The sequence below is a fragment of the Bombus bifarius genome, unplaced genomic scaffold, assembly GCF_011952205.1.
Source record: "Bombus bifarius isolate JDL3187 unplaced genomic scaffold, Bbif_JDL3187 scf7180000007984, whole genome shotgun sequence".
In the NCBI taxonomy this organism is placed as follows: Eukaryota; Metazoa; Arthropoda; class Insecta; order Hymenoptera; family Apidae; genus Bombus; species Bombus bifarius.
This window is the reverse complement of record NW_022884367.1, coordinates 4,887,471-4,903,557: the sequence shown is the minus strand read 5'-3', so window position 1 is coordinate 4,903,557 and position 16,087 is coordinate 4,887,471. Positions and strand designations below refer to the sequence as shown.

The 16,087-nt window shown below is 31.7% G+C and overlaps 4 protein-coding genes across 8 annotated transcripts; 2 read left to right on the top strand and 2 right to left on the bottom strand.

Annotated features, from left to right (window-relative positions):
- Positions 1-26: 26 nt before the first annotated feature.
- Positions 27-3,763, bottom strand: LOC117204907 (death domain-associated protein 6-like). Of its 3 annotated transcripts, none has more exons than XM_033442813.1 (5): positions 3,705-3,763; positions 3,067-3,365; positions 1,742-2,927; positions 939-1,661; positions 27-863 (listed from the first exon to the last, which is right to left on the bottom strand). In XM_033442813.1, exons 2-5 carry the CDS (start codon positions 3,127-3,129, stop codon positions 217-219), a joined length of 2,619 nt encoding a protein of 872 aa, XP_033298704.1. In that variant the 5' UTR covers positions 3,130-3,365; positions 3,705-3,763; the 3' UTR covers positions 27-216. The 3 variants fall into 3 exon arrangements, with proteins under 3 accessions (XP_033298704.1, XP_033298705.1, XP_033298702.1); XM_033442814.1 differs by lacking the exon at positions 3,705-3,763 and adding an exon at positions 3,548-3,631; XM_033442811.1 differs by lacking the exon at positions 3,705-3,763 and having other exon boundaries at positions 3,067-3,541.
- A 780-nt stretch (positions 3,764-4,543) lies between these two features.
- On the top strand, positions 4,544-12,734 carry LOC117204906 (mediator of RNA polymerase II transcription subunit 12). 3 transcript variants are annotated; one of them, XM_033442809.1, is made up of 12 exons: positions 4,544-5,265; positions 5,343-6,058; positions 6,324-7,104; positions 7,180-7,505; positions 7,608-8,139; positions 8,226-8,819; positions 8,901-10,615; positions 10,710-11,135; positions 11,211-11,679; positions 11,770-12,035; positions 12,125-12,286; positions 12,352-12,621. In XM_033442809.1, exons 1-12 carry the CDS (start codon positions 4,722-4,724, stop codon positions 12,559-12,561), a joined length of 6,741 nt encoding a protein of 2,246 aa, XP_033298700.1. In that variant the 5' UTR covers positions 4,544-4,721; the 3' UTR covers positions 12,562-12,621. The 3 variants fall into 3 exon arrangements, with proteins under 3 accessions (XP_033298700.1, XP_033298699.1, XP_033298701.1); XM_033442808.1 differs by having other exon boundaries at positions 4,722-5,265; positions 11,208-11,679; positions 12,352-12,734; XM_033442810.1 differs by having other exon boundaries at positions 4,722-5,265; positions 11,208-11,679; positions 12,358-12,561.
- A 562-nt stretch (positions 12,735-13,296) lies between these two features.
- Positions 13,297-15,281, top strand: LOC117204852. Its single transcript, XM_033442651.1, has 6 exons — positions 13,297-13,783; positions 13,868-13,926; positions 13,994-14,119; positions 14,190-14,363; positions 14,597-14,785; positions 14,861-15,281. The coding sequence occupies exons 1-6, from the start codon at positions 13,546-13,548 to the stop codon at positions 14,999-15,001; spliced, it is 927 nt and encodes a 308-aa protein (XP_033298542.1). The 5' UTR covers positions 13,297-13,545; the 3' UTR covers positions 15,002-15,281.
- On the bottom strand, positions 15,112-15,998 carry LOC117204853 (40S ribosomal protein S23). Its single transcript, XM_033442652.1, has 3 exons — positions 15,882-15,998; positions 15,540-15,699; positions 15,112-15,428 (listed from the first exon to the last, which is right to left on the bottom strand). Exons 1-3 carry the CDS (start codon positions 15,883-15,885, stop codon positions 15,161-15,163), a joined length of 432 nt encoding a protein of 143 aa, XP_033298543.1. The 5' UTR covers positions 15,886-15,998; the 3' UTR covers positions 15,112-15,160.
- Between the last annotated feature and the right edge of the window lie 89 nt (positions 15,999-16,087).

Below are 16,087 nucleotides of genomic sequence, written 5' to 3'. Positions count from 1 at the left end.
ACATATAAAATTTGTATATATATATATATATTTTGATATTCGTAAAAAATTTATTTAATGTAATATATCAGTATACTAATACATTGTTGCTAAATTACAAATTGTTTGTAAAAAAGTTATTACGTTTATTTACTCTAGACTGTCTATTGGTCATCTGTCATTTGTTAATTTTGCATAACAATGATCACGACGAACTGCTTTTAACTTTTCTATGAGTCATTTAGATTGTGACGTTGATGAAAATGTCTTTGGACGTTGCAAAGTATTTTCCTTTTGTTTCATGGGTAGCACTATCATTTGATTAGACCGAAGCACAGAACTTGTGCTTTTTTGTTTCATTTGTGAATTCTGTATTTGATTAATATTTGTTTCCTGACTAACTAAATTCGATGATATATTATTTATACTTGTAAATTTTGTATTTTTACCTATTGCTTGTGGCGAAGATATGATCTGACCGCTTCCTAATTTAGTTACATTACGCGAATCCATATTTTTAGTATTCAATCTTACATAATTATTTGTAATATTTTTTACATTAATTATGCTTTTACCTGTTGGTATTACAAATGTCTTGCAGTTACCTTTTACAATAGGAATTACCTGAATAGTACGAACCGAATTTTCTTGTGTAGTATCTTGTGTAAGATCTATTACATTTTTAGCAGTTAATGTCTTTAATGTATCTTCACTTTCATTAGATTCACCTACTTTCTCTTGTCCATCTTTCCACGTAATTGGAGGTTTAGCAAAAGAGCGTACTCGTAACAATGGCTTTTCTTCTGCTTCTTCTGCTTCTTCTGCCTTATCCTCTAGTGACTTGTCATCCATTGGATTTTCACTTATTATATTAGGATCATCCTCTACAACACATATATGTAATAAAATCTACATGTTTTTGTTCATTCTTCAATGATTAACTTTTTTTCATCACTAACCTTTTGTTCTGTCAATAAGAATTTTATTATCTGTTGTGGTTGAGAATGCTATATTAGTTGTAATATTTAAATGCTTTGTCACATTAGGCGCTGATATTGTGTCATTTTGTATTATCGACTCCGATTTAAAATTATTTTTATAATTAGATGTATTCACAAAATCGTTAACTTTTCTTGATTTTAAATTGTCACCCTTATGATCTTTTAATCTATCATTGATTTCTTGTTGGTATATTTCTCCCATTTCTATATCGGAGTTAGCTTCTCCTGTATTAGATTTGGCTTCTGTATTTGTTTTATTTTTAGATGTTTCACTTCTATCAATACTATTCTCATCTTCCGATGAACTACTTTTATCGTTATCTGTATCCAGATTTACATCAATGTCACTAATGCCATTATCGCCAGCCTCATCATTATCATCATCTTCTTCTTCATCATCATTATTTTCTATGCTATCATCATCATCTTCTTCATTCTCTGATCTTTTAGGATGAGTAATCTGATCTTTCATTTCTTCTTGTTTCTTTACATATTCCTCAAATGTATCTGATAGTTTCTTCTCACCAATTCTCTTGTTCTGCATTAATTTTTCAGCTAATTCCATATCCTTTAATGCAGGATCATCTTCTTTATTTTCAAGAAATAATGAAAATGTATCCCAATAATCATTGCGTCTACACCTTTGCAAATGTTCTCCTAAATCGATGAACGCCTTTTTTGCTATAAAAATTAACAATACATAAAGATTAAATTTAATTATTTAAATTATAGTAATTACTAGTGAAATTATAATAACTTACCAATCTCACGCAGTTTTTTATTATTCAAACCTAAATTATTTGTATCATTACATCTTGTCACGCATTGTAAAATATCATTGTAATCTGGGAAAATTAGTGCTCTTGTAAAATCACCAATTTTTTTCAATTTGTTTCTTTTTGATATTTTAGAATTAATGAAACTTGTAATAGCATTATTTACAACAACAATACTAGTTGTACTGAAGTCTTTTGGTCTTAGATATTGCCGTTCTGCATCAATATTTTCTCCAGTATATTCACAGTACTTATTATACAGTTCCACCATTCGATGTTTATATTTTTCTAATTTTATATAATTACTATTTTCTTCATCATCAAAATCTACTTCTAATTCTTCAAAATGTTTTATATACTTTTCACATTTTTTCATTGCATTTAAAATTTTTCTAATTTTCTTTTCTGTAGCAAGTTCTTTTTTTTGTTCTTCTTCATTATCTGCGCTAGTCAACAACATTTCGTTATCATTAATTATACTATTACTAGTTTGTGTCATATTTGGACACATTCCAGTAGATGCATTGGAATTATTTAGTTTACAATCTCTATTTGTTTTGTTTACATCAGAAAAATAATCTCTATTTGATAATAATGTCGACTTTCCTTTACAGCAGTTTTTCATTTCATTCATTACTTCAGCTATATATATGTAAAGTTTACAATTACTCTCCATTATGTCATTTCTCTTTCGATTTAAAAAATTATTGAAAGCTTCAGAATGAGCATATACAGGATCCAACTGTTCATAACGTCTTTTTAATTTATTAACAATCTTTTTCATATCATCAGAACGATCTTTCTGTAAACATAAACTAATAAACATAGAGAATATATCCTGTTCCATAGAAGAAATAGTTTTCTTCTCCTTTACAACCAACTGTGGTTTCAATAATATTTTATTTTCTTCTCTTCCTTTTTCTGTTTCTTCCTCCTCCTTCACATTACATGCTTTAACATTAGGTTCTTGAGAATTAACTTGAGAATTTTTGTCAATACAAGAACTATCAACATTTTCTATTTCAGATGCTTTTCTTTTACGTCTTTTTACTGCTTCATTGTCACACAAGGAAGCTTCTACTCTTATAGTAGTTATTAAGAAGTTAGAATGGGAGTTATGATTATCTTTTACTAATTTGATAACTGACCTTTGTGTTTCATCAGTTTTATTCTGAAACAATAACATTTTGAACTCTAAATGTCTTTCAACATGTTCATAACTTATTAAGCATAGATACATCACATTAGAATTGCTAAGAATTTACAGTTCACATAATTATATATATTTTAATGTAACAAGATATACGAACCTGTCTTGCATCTTCATCATCATCTGATGAGATACAAATAATGTCATTCTCCTTACTAACCATATTTATTATTTTATGAAAAAGTTAGATTATAATATTACAATACATTATCGCTTATCTTGCTGACAAAAAACGATAATATAACGATTAATTCTATTACAATTGCGTCAAAAGCCTTTCATTGTGTATACATACTAGCGTTTGTTTAAAAGTATATACACGTTTCTATTTAGCCTGCTATAACATCACCTTATTTTTGTTTCCACTTTAACAGTATAGATAAATTTGATTAAGTAAAACTAAAAGTATGCAATTCAATATTGATTTAGATGTTTTCATTGAAATCTTTATCTTTAAAGGTTAACAGTTGAAGAAAAATTCGAAATTGTATTCTTAAAAATAAATAATTCTTATATACTATATTTACAACGTTACAATTAATTATTAGCCTTTAGGGACTTTACTTCCTCACGTTACATACCACCTTAATCACGCAACTTTAAGTTTTATTGGAAAAACTTTGTCAAAACAGTCTATAGGAAAGAAAACTTAAGAAAAAATGGAATAACGCCATTCTTCCGCAATTTTGTAAACTATTGTCATAAAGGAAAAAATAAACCAGTAGAAGATGATAATACCTGTTTTAGATAAATTTTATCCAAGAAAGCGACTACATAAAACTTTAGAAAAAAATAAAATAGAATATTAGAATAATTTTTATTGACGTTAGGCGATCAGAATAAAATATAAATTTCCAATATTTCTATAACGATACAATGTTTTACGTTAGTGTTTTTATTACTATTTAAGGTTAATCTAACACTAATTTTAGGGTCAAACCTAAACGATTTTCTCATAGCATTATTAAGTTGGTACGAGTAGAAACTTTAAAATAATAATTAGAAAAACTTATTCGCACAATAAATATCGAAATATTGTACTTGCATCGTACTCTTATTTTTTAATCTTTGAATACGATACATTGTATTGATGAAAATTTAGAATCGAAGTTTTCCTATACATTTTATTTATGTTAATTTCTTGATTATTTCTTTAACTTCTTGCCTCTTAATCCTTAATACTTAGAATCACCAACTAATTATCAGTTTTCTCTCTGTTATCAAAATATATAATAATAATAACCAACGTTATAATATATTAGACATTAAGATATCTCATAACTTAATTAATTATTTATTTCTCTTTTAGAAATGTTAGTATAAAATTTTGCACAACCTAACCTATTTCATAACTTGACATATTAATTCATAAAAATATCTAAATACGATAAAAGCACTGATATGTATATTAAAATCATAGACTAGAATTTACATATCAGTAAATAATATGCAATGTAAAAATGAGAGATGATTATCCATCTCTGACGATAATTCAAAGCGCAACTATACATTCGTGTAGTCCATGATTTTAATAACGACACGCCATCTAGAAATGTTTGTATGCACAGTAATTTTATCATTGCAAGTGTTGGTTGAACGACAGTGGTGTTAAGTAATTGTAAATATGTCATTAACGGAGGTTATATGTCATACGTAGCCTCAGATAACACTACATAACTTTGAAACTGTTTCATCCTATTGTATAATTAAACAATGTCGATAGTTGCCTGTCGATTCTGATTATTTCCTTATACCATGATGGGAATATTGTATGAGAAAAGGCCACTAAAACGGCCTAAATTAGGGCCGCCGGACGTCTATCCTCAAGAACCTAAACAGAAAGAAGATGAACTTACGTCCACAAATGTCAAACTGGGCTTTGCCACAATGCCCCAGATGTCAGAGGAATTTGGGACAGCAAGACATTGTAATGTCACTGCTGCCAAAGTTGGAGCATATTTCAATGCAATTTTGGCTAAGAAAGAAGAGCTCTCTACGATGCCAGACACTGCAAGGAAACGACAACAAATCAATCCAAAAGATAATTTTTGGCCAGTAACTGCTAGAACAAAAAATGGCATTGAGGCCTGGTTCAAAGATTTGTCTGGATGTAAACCATTGATAGCTCTTGCTAAGAAAGCTCCTAACTTCAATAAGAAAGAAGAAATATTCATGATGCTTTGTGAGTATCAAGTACCAATGCTTAGAGCAGCTTGGTTCATTAAACTTAGCTCTGCTTATACAGTAGCAGTTTCAGAAGCCAAAATAAAAAAGAGGCAGTTGCCTGACCCAACTACAGGTAAATAAAGACCTTCTTCAATATTAATGAAATCAAAATATTTAATTAAAATATTTATCCTTTGTTTCTTCATTTAGAATGGACAGGAACACTTATTAAATTCTTGAAGGATCAGCTTTCAAAACTACAGGAATATTATTATATAAATAATAATACAACAAATAGTACTAGTAGTAATGGTATTGCAAATAATTCTTGTAGTGGAAACAATACTGGAAATAACAATAATAATAACAACAATAACAATAATGTCAGTAATAATGTTAATAATAATAATAATGGAGTATCTAATAATCAGCCAGCTACACCAAATTCAAGTAACCAAGTAGCAACTGGAAATACTATGAACGAGGAACATAAATTAGCATTAAAACAATGGCATTATTGCATACAATTGGCAAAGTATATGTTTGAAGAAGGTTTATTAGATAGGCAAGAATTATTACAATGGATTTTAGAATTATTAGATAAAATTAAATCTTCCCCTTCAGAAAATGGTATTTTGAAACTTCTGTTGCCATTGGCATTGCAGTATTTAGAGGAATTCGTGCAATCTGAATTATTAGCCAGACGTCTGGCATATTTGTGTTGCCGCAAATTGGCACATATGTGTAGTAACGTAGAAACCAATGGCAATCCACAAAGTCCGTCCATAAATAAAAGTGATGTTAACAGTGGGAAAGACACTGCCATTGCTAATCAAGTTCAAAATCCATTAACTGCTGCCTTTAATGACTATTTGTCTTGTCCACATCACAGGGATGTGGTTTATAGTTTGTCAACAATAATACAGGTAAGATAGCATGTTATGTATTATTTAACATGTTCCATGGCCAATAGTGAACTAAAAAAAATAATATTATTCTAAATCGCTAATAGGATGTTGGTGTTCTTTTTCTTACTTGAAGAATATAACAAAGAGTGGTTTTGTTCTATCAAATGTTCACCTAACATGGAACATGCTGATCTAAAAATAATTAAAAAATAATATAAAAAAATATATTATAAATTTATATGATAAAATAATATAAAAGAATATAAACTTATTTTTCTATCAGGTTATAACACTAGAATGCCCTACTGCATTAGTGTGGAATAGCGTTGGCGAAGGAAAAGCTCCATCTGTATTAAATGGTTCTCCTTTAGATTATTTACCATGTCCCCCTACAGCTTTACCATGTCCACCTGTGAGTGCAACTAATCCTACAATAAAACAACTGAAAATTGCTCAAAAAAATATTCGAGCAAGATCTCAAGCTGCTGAAGGAAAATGGTCATGTGATAAGTGGCAGCAAAGCAGTGCTGGAATAACAACAACTAAAGTACTGGCAGCCTTAGATGCTTTAGATCGGCATAGTTTTGATAGAATGGATTCTACTAATTCGTTAGATACTTTGTATGCTAAAATATTTACATCACCTCCAAAAGATAATACCAATGAACGAGATACAAAAACGGAATATAATCCGCAACAAGATTCTGCTGTAGTTGAAATTCTATGTGAATGGGCAGTGAGCGCTGAAAGGTGGGGAGAGCATAGAGCAATGGCAGTTGCAAAGCTGCTGGAAAAACGGCAAAGTGAAGTTACTGGAGAAACGAACGATAACGATGATAAAGACAGTATCTGTAGTAATGGAAATCCACCTGTGCTCCCAATTTTTCAATCATTACTTATGAAATTCTTGGACATGGATGCCCCGGTACTAGATAATACAACAACTCAGTCAAAAGTTCAGTTCACGAATTTGGTTCACTTATTTTCAGAATTAATTAGACATGATGTATTTTCACATGACGCATACATGTGTACACTCATCTCAAGAGGAGATCTCATACAAGGTAGGATAAGCTTTTTACAAATTTTTCTACCATCTATTACCGTAGATACATATTTTACTATTTTATTTTATTTAGGCCCTGTGGCTAGCAAACCTGGAACTCCGAGTAATCGAGAACAAATAGACGAAGACAGCTTGTTTACTGGGATAGATTTAAAACCAACAAAATTAGAAGTACCAGATCACGGACGAACGATGGATTATGATGATAGTAAAATTGACGATGATTTAGATAAATTATTACAACACATCAAAGAGGATCAACAAAATAGCATGGATGCACCTGACAGTCCTAAAGAAGATGCATTAGCTGGGCATGGAACTCAAGAAGGATTAGATTCAAAAATACCATCGAGTCACAGTAGACATTTATTATATACAACGCATTTCCCTTTACCACAAGTAAATTAATATTTGACTGAAACAATTTTATACAAAATTTAACATGTACTCTGTCATCTTTAAAGTGCTGTTGACATTAATTTTATAATAATATGTTTGTAGGATGAGACATGCAGTCAACATGACTGTAATCAACGACATGTATTACTGTATGGAGTAGGTCGCGTTAGAGACGACGCTAGACATATTGTTAAAAAAATGACGAAAGAAGTATGTAAATTATTCGGAAAAAAATTTAGCATTGACGTTGCAGAAGGTGGTAAAGTAAAGAAACATTCCCGAAGTGAATTCAACTTTGAAGCGATTACGCTAAAGTTTCAGAATCTCAGCTATTTCGATCAACATGTAGTGACGTGGCAATGCGCGACACAAGTTATAGAAATGTTGAATACATTTGCATTGGCTGGTTCGTCTTATTTGCCAGTCCAAGAACATGTAGCATTTCTATTTGATTTAATGGAATTAGCGTTAAATATATATGGCCTGATAGATGTTTGCATTCAAATACTAAAGGAATTACCAGAAGTTGAAACACAACTGGGAATTAGAAACAGTCAGCTTGTTAGAAGCTATACTACAAGTTTAAGTTTATATGTTGTAGGAGTATTAAGAAGATATCATTGTTGTTTGTTATGTAAGTATTATTCATAACAAAATTCATTATTTTATAAAGTACTCAAATAATAGGAATGATAATTATATCTATCTTGGTTATTTTAGTATCTCCGGAACAAACAACAGCGGTATTCGATTTACTTTGTAAAGTTGTAAAGCATGTATCCAATCCTAGTGACTGTAGTTCTGCTGAACGATGTGTATTAGCGCATCTTTACGATTTATACTCGTCTTGTTCATTGCTGAAAACGAAACCACATGGAGTTGAAGCATTTAGCAATGCTTATCCTAAAATCCGAACGGCTCTTTACAGCACGTTACAACCAACAACATCGAGTCATGTGTATAATTCACAATTTATGGTAGACGTTTTTACCAGTCCAAGACGCGGTGGAAAAATCGAACCACAATGGGCTAGACAGTTAAACGAGACACCGGCTAATCGTTACAGTTTTGTTTGCAACGCAATAGTTGCAGTTTGCAGTGAAACGGATAATGATAAATTAAATGACATTGCGATAACATGCGCGGAATTAACAGCTTGTTGCAATGCACTTAACGCCGAATGGCTCGGAGTCCTTATGGCACTTTGTTGTTCTTCAAATAGCTCCGCTTTTTATATTGACGTGTTAAATCAGGTTGATGTACAAGACCTAAGTATACATAACTCTCTGGCTGTATTCACGTCAATTTTAATTGGTAAATTTTTTAAATGATTTTAATGCATTATGTTATTTTAAAAAGTTGGTAGAGTACTAAAATAATATTTTCTATTTATAGCAAGACACTGCTTCTCATTGGAGGATTTTGTCGTGCATATAGCATTACCATCCTTAGTTAAAGCTTGTAATGAAGGTCGTGGAGACGCAGATATGGAAGCTGAAGCTGGAGCACGTTTAACGTGCCATTTGCTTCTACGGCTTTTCAAGACTGTCGAATGTCCCCAACCAGCGCTTTATTCCGTAAGCACAAGTCCTCACCCTCTACCGAATGGAAATTCCAGGGGTTACAGTATAAAATTAAGTTGTGATAGACACTTGCTGGCAGCTGCTCACAATAACATCAGGGTCGGTCCGGTTTTAGCTGTACTGAAAGCTATCTTAGTTGTCGCCGATGCAACTGCTGGTAAACAACCTCCAAAGAAACCAGATGTGCCGATAAATCATTCAAATAAAGCAGGAGGACCAGCTAGTGTTGGTGTTGGTGTTGGGGTAACTACAGGTGGACCAAGTGAATTGTCTATCAGTCATATCCTAGGTACCAGTGATATTCTAGGAGGTGGCGATGACTTGGGACTTGATCTAGCAATATCTTCATCTAGCAGCAGCGCTGGAATGACTACGGAAAATGTGAAAGGATTATCAGACTTTGCACAACATGTCCTCAGACAAATCTGCAGCCAAGAGTGGGTTTTAGAAAGATGTTTACAAAACCCAGAAGAACTTTGTCATCCGGATATGTTACTCGATAACATGCTGACACCGCGTCAAGCTCAACGGTTACTTCATATGATCTGCTATCCGGAGACTTCTACAGACGCATTTATCGACCAGAAGACTCACATAACAAACATTTTGGAAAATCTGGAGCAATGGAGTTTAAGAATGTCGTGGCTTGATCTGCAACTCATGTACAAACAATTTCCTCCAGGATCGAGCGATCTTTCACAGTGGTTGGACACCGTTGCCAAAGCTGCAATCGATGTATTTCAATTGAATACTATATCAAGTAAGCCAGACAAACGGTCTGGTTCGATATGGTTAGTTGCACCGCTTGTTTCAAAATTACCAAGCGCAGTGCAAGGTCGAGTCTTAAAAGTAGCGGGCCAGGTATTAGAATCCGGTAATTGGTCAAAAACAGCGACAGGTCGTGAGAGAAGTAGATCGAAATCGCCATCTTTGTTTAATCATCAACCGTTTCTCTCGTTAGTACTCACTTGCCTCAAAGGTCAGGACGATCAAAGAGAGGGCCTTCTGATGTCTCTGCATTCGCAGTTATCGCAGTTCTTGAACATTAGCAAAGAGGAGAAAAATTTTGTTACCGAAGATCCTAAAACGAGAGAGGTGTTACAAGATGCATTGCAATTGAGATTTAGTCTCGTCGGTGGAGTCTTTGATACCATACAAAGAAATACGACTGCTACCACAGACTGGGCTATCTTATTGGTTCAGCTGGTTAGCTATGGTGTTATAGATTTAAATAATAATTCTGGATTGTTTACTACTGTCATAGATATGTTAGCAACCCTAATACATTCTACTCTAGTTTCCGATTCGCAGTCCGAGAAGGATGAAAATAAAAAACATTATCAAAACTTAATGAAAAAGTTGAAAAAGGAACTCGGCGATAGAAATTCTCCCAGTATTCGATATGTCAGACAATTGTTACCACTGCCAAAATTAACGATGGAAGTAATTACGTGTGAGCCAGTTGGATGTTTGACAGACACAAAAGGAAATAAAATAGCTGGTTTTGATAGTATTGATAAAAAACAAGTAAGTTGAAGTACTTTATATTTGTACTATATAATACTACACTCTAATAACAAGCAAAAGAAAATGATATAAAAATATATGCATATTAAATTAGGGTTTACAAGTATGTGATTCCCAAAGGGTATCTGCATGGGAAGTATTAGAAGGTCATAAAAATCCAGCACCAATTTCTTGGGCCTGGTTTAGAGCAGTTCGATTGGAACGTAAACCTCTTACGTACCAAAATGCTCATAAGCTTTTACGATATCATACACATAGTCAAATTAGACCTCCTAGCCATTACTTGGAGCCACCACCATTACCTCCGGAAGATTTAGAACCAGATAAAAAGGAATCAGAACCTGGCAAAGCTGATACACCAATGAGTATCGATTCTCCTGGAAGAGTAACAGGTAGTGTTGGCAGTAGTGGAGTTGGTAATGCTATTACCAATGGCAAAGGGAAAGCTATGAAGACACGAAAGCATAGAAAGAATAGAGGAGCTGCTACACCTACTACACCTGTTTCACAACAAATCCAGGTTCTTTTTTTTCCATTTGATTTTTTAAAATATTTGCTTTTCAATTTTTGATATATTTTATGTGTTAAATAGCAACCACCAAATCAACTACAACAAATGTCATTTGGAAATCAGCAAATACCCGTTAGTCAACAACCTGGAATGTTTACTGGTCAACCGCCGCAACATCAACAACCTTGGTACACCAATCAGCAAACTCATGCACCAGCTCAGCCATATGGATATGGACAACAATTACCACCAACTCCAGTTGGACCAAGATATGACAGACCAGGCATGAACAATCAATCAAAACAGGCGCTTTCTCACATGTTACGTTTACGGTTACCATCCAATCAATTAATAAGCTCTCAGCAACAAGCAAATGCCGCACCTGTCGCTGGGCCAGGAGCGTTCCAAGGAATGCAGAGACAACAATTCATCAGACAACAATTGAGAGCTCAACATGGAGCTCCAAATATCAATCCACAACAAGGAATGTTTGCTTCGCAACAGCAGCAACAACAACCGCAACAACAAGGAATTTACACTGGAATGCAACAGGGTAATTATATATTACAATTTATTATTTTATGTATAATAATTACTTTGGTAGTATAATATATAAAGATATTATAATTATATTTTTTAACAGGAATGAATCAAAATTATGCAGGATATGGGGGTCAACAAATGATGCCACAACAACAACAACAGCAGCAGCAACAACAGCAAGCGCCTCAACAAGCGCAGCAACAACAACAGTTGTTACAGCAGCAGCAGCAGCAACAAGGTTTAATGAATCAACAACAGAACATGATGTTTTCTAATCAACAGCAAATGATGGGACCTCAAAGGGCGCAAGAGTATATACCACAACAACGTATGCAACCTGGAGCTACGAGGCCACCGTACCTTCAGGTACCATTTAAAAGAAAAGTAGATAAAATGAATCTAATAAAAAAAGTATTTACTATAAAGAATCGAAAATTATTGTTGATATTCTTCAGGCTCCAAATGTTACAATGAATACAATGGGTCCAATGGGAGGTGGAGTTCAAAGTCAACCAGCACCACCATATCGGCAAACCAGTGGAAAACCTGGTACGGTTGGTGTAACGGGAGTAGGCACTACTAACGTCGGCTTACAACAAAATCAACAATTCCAACAGGTAAGGTTTACTGTGCTGTAAAAAGTTGTCCATATATCTGTATGTATAATCGTTTACATTATTAGCAACAGGCGATAAACCAACAACGTATGAGACAACAAATGCTTGCGATGCAGCAACAACAACAGGCACAGCAGCAACAGCAAGCACAGCAACAACAACAACAACAAGGTAATGCCGGTGGACAGCAGCCAACTCCACAATTAGTAACGCATTTACAACGGCACTTGAGTCAACCACCGCAACACTATCAGCATCAACCGCCGCCTTATTAGTAATTTAATCTGTATATAATTAATGAATATGTTGTATAATTAACATAAACTGTGTAGACTGGGTCAGAAGAATTACATAACTTAATTTGCAGTGTGAATGTATAAAGCGTGCCATTGCAGAGGCAATAAACAGAAAGAATTTCACAAAAATCTTAAAAGCTATTTCTTTCATTTTTACTTCTTTTTAACGTTAATATTGTGTATAATGTATGAAAAATAAGCAATTATAATTGTTTAAAAATGTTGTGTAATTTCTGTACTCTTAAACCAAGTAAATTAAAATATAAATTTTCTTTTTGTAAGGCTAATAATAAATTAGATATAAATTATGTAAAACTAATGGTAATCTTAGCTACACAAAATACATATATATATATTTAAGGGATACATAATTTATTTATAGATAACAGACAAACAATAGACAGCAAATAAACAATAGATTGAATAAAATTTAAATACTCGCTGGTAATATTAAAAAATTATTATATCAAGTATAATATCGTAAATATAAAAAAGGAAAACAATTTCTAAAAAAAAGAAACCTTTCATAATAAAAAATTTACCTTATAATTGAGTTACTATAAATCAAATAAAAATTGTACACATACACATATAAATTTTCTTATCATATTTGTCACGAAATAAAAATTCTAAAATATAAAAATTGTTCATTTTATAACAATATTGTAAACGTATATTTTTATATGTATTTTGAAATTACAAATATGTACGAAAATACAACTAATCTTATTTGTCATTTACCAAAATTGGTTAGGTCACCGTCATATAAAGTACTACAAATCGTTAAATCGTTTACATGACCGTGGGTTAGGTTACGGGGTTACGTATTGAATGTAATAAGTGTTTTAGTGTGATTTTATTTATAATTTTATATTTGCCTTAGTAACTAGTTATCTAATCTCGAAGGGAAAGAAATTACATCAAAAATCAAAATAGATATATAACAAAATATAATTTATACATATGACAAGAATAGAAAAGAAATGTACAACAATGAGTAATACAGAAGAACTTATGACTGATATTTATAACACTTTAGTACAAATAAGATATCCAAAAATTACAACAGCTTTAGCAAACAATATAGAAGTAACAATTCTTAATGGAGAGAATCGACTTTCATTATTATCTTGGCTTTTGGCTGAAAAGTTTCCCTTGATAGCTTCCAAATTACAAAAGTTAAAAGGCGCTGCTTTAGAAGGTTTTATAACTAAAGAACATTAGAAGTTTGTAATTAAATAATATTTAATATATTCAATATAAAGGCATTATCTTTTTTTTGCAGAAGAGTTACTAAAATCTTATTCCGAAATTGGAATTTGTACTGACAAAAAATTATTTCTGGTTCGTGTCTTACATAATTTCTTTTTGTACTATTGGCAACAGAAAAATTTAAATTATTTTTTTGCAGGGAAATTGCCTGTTAAAAGAACAACTTCCAACTTTAAGATTATTATTGGACTTTATGAAATGTTTATTCCTTAAGTCTTTTGATACTGAATATGATGAAAAAGAATCCACTGATGATATATTAAACGTATGTAAATAAATACATCCAAAACATGCATGTATATAATTTGTATATTTACAGATGTATTTTATATTAGGTCTATATCAATGAAGATTCAAATACGTTTACATGTAATGTTGAACCAAAGTTAAATTATTCTGAATCTATGCAGTATTTTGAAAATTTGCAAAAGTATCTAAATGAACATCAAGAATTATCATCAACTTTTGAATTTAAAAAAGAAGAACATGTAGTGGAACAGGTTTCAAAAGTAATTTCATTAAAAAATTTATATAAAGTGATCTGTAACTATTGCTACAATTGCAAAAAGAATGATTCCTTATCAAAAAGTATCATTTTGAATGTGAGCTAGACATGAAAAAACTGTCTTAATTTTTCAGTTCATTTGTCATATAGAATCATTCCTTTGTTGGTGTAGTAGATGTTTTATAATACTCTATGTCTTTTGTCTTGAAATAATATATAAAATTATATGAAATACAGGATGAAAAAAAGAAAACTAATGAAAATGATCGAGATTCGTTATTTAATGAGGAAAAAAAGAATTTTATAGAAGCATATTCATCCATTGATTCATGGTCACCATTTAACGCAAAAAGTATGAAGAATAAATCATACTCCATGGACGCTGATATTAACGACATATATTCAAAATTTTCTTCTTTAACACAGGTTTTGTACTTTTATAGACCTTCTTATATTTAATACAATTAATATCAATTTATACAAATGCTATTTAATATTTAGTTTCTACAAGCAAAGGAAGAAATATTGAATGCCAATATACCAAAAGAAATAGGGAAATTAAATACTCCATTGAATGAAACTGTTGAAAATATCGTTATACATACTGAAGAAGCTAAGAATGGATATGTGGATACTTATTGATTTGTAATATTAATTTTCTTTTAAGTGGTGTTTAAAATATCAATCTTTAAATTTATATTTCTGTACTCTTATAAAAATAAAAGCACTTATGGGTATTAAAAAGATACTAATTTAATTAAAAATGTTTTATAGGTTTATTAGAAATACATGATAGTGACTTTACGATCTAGGTCGTTCTTTCTTTTCTTTGTAGAGTGCAAGTAGCGAAACATTGGCAACTTTCACTACTTTAAATCGAACTCCTGGAATGTCACCTACGGCATGACCTTTACGACCAAAACCTGCGACCAAAACTTCGTCGTTTTCCTCGATATTGTTCAAACAACCATCCCTAGGTACAAAAGCAGTAATTTTCTTGCCGTTTTTGATAAGTTGTACTCTCACACATTTACGAATAGCAGAGTTTGGCTGTTTGGCTTCTACACCACTAAAAACATACAAACACTTAATTAAAATTTGATGCAGAAATTCATTTTAATTCAAAGAGATTACTATAAATATGATATAGTAAGAGATTTAATAATGTAAATATACATACACTTTTTCTAAAACAATACCCTTAGCATGAGAAGCACCACCGAATGGATTGGCCTTCCATCTCGTTCCCAAGTGAGCTTTCTTGTAGTCTTTATCATTCCATCGTTGATCCCGTCTGTGGTTTACATGCTTACGTGCGGTACGAAGACCACGAGGTTTACCTGTACCAAAACGTTAGATCATTAATACATTTCATTTTCATTTTGTTATTTCAGAATTTTCTATTAAATATTTAACGAAATTATAATTGAAAAAAATTGAACAATCGATGAGAACAACACATATTTAATAATATAAGCTTTACATTTTTAAAAACGATATAATTTTAACATCGATTGCTTACCCATCTTGCTCGTTGCTCTATACAACCGGAAGAGCTCTATCTTCCATTAACGGAAATGCATATGAACTTCAATTTTACCGTCACATTTAAATCAAAAATACGTTTGTTGCAATGAATGTAGCAATAGATCAATAAATATAAATGTTAAAAAGTAAGACTATTTTTTAGTATTTTATAAAAATCTTATAAGTATGTTAGGAACGAGC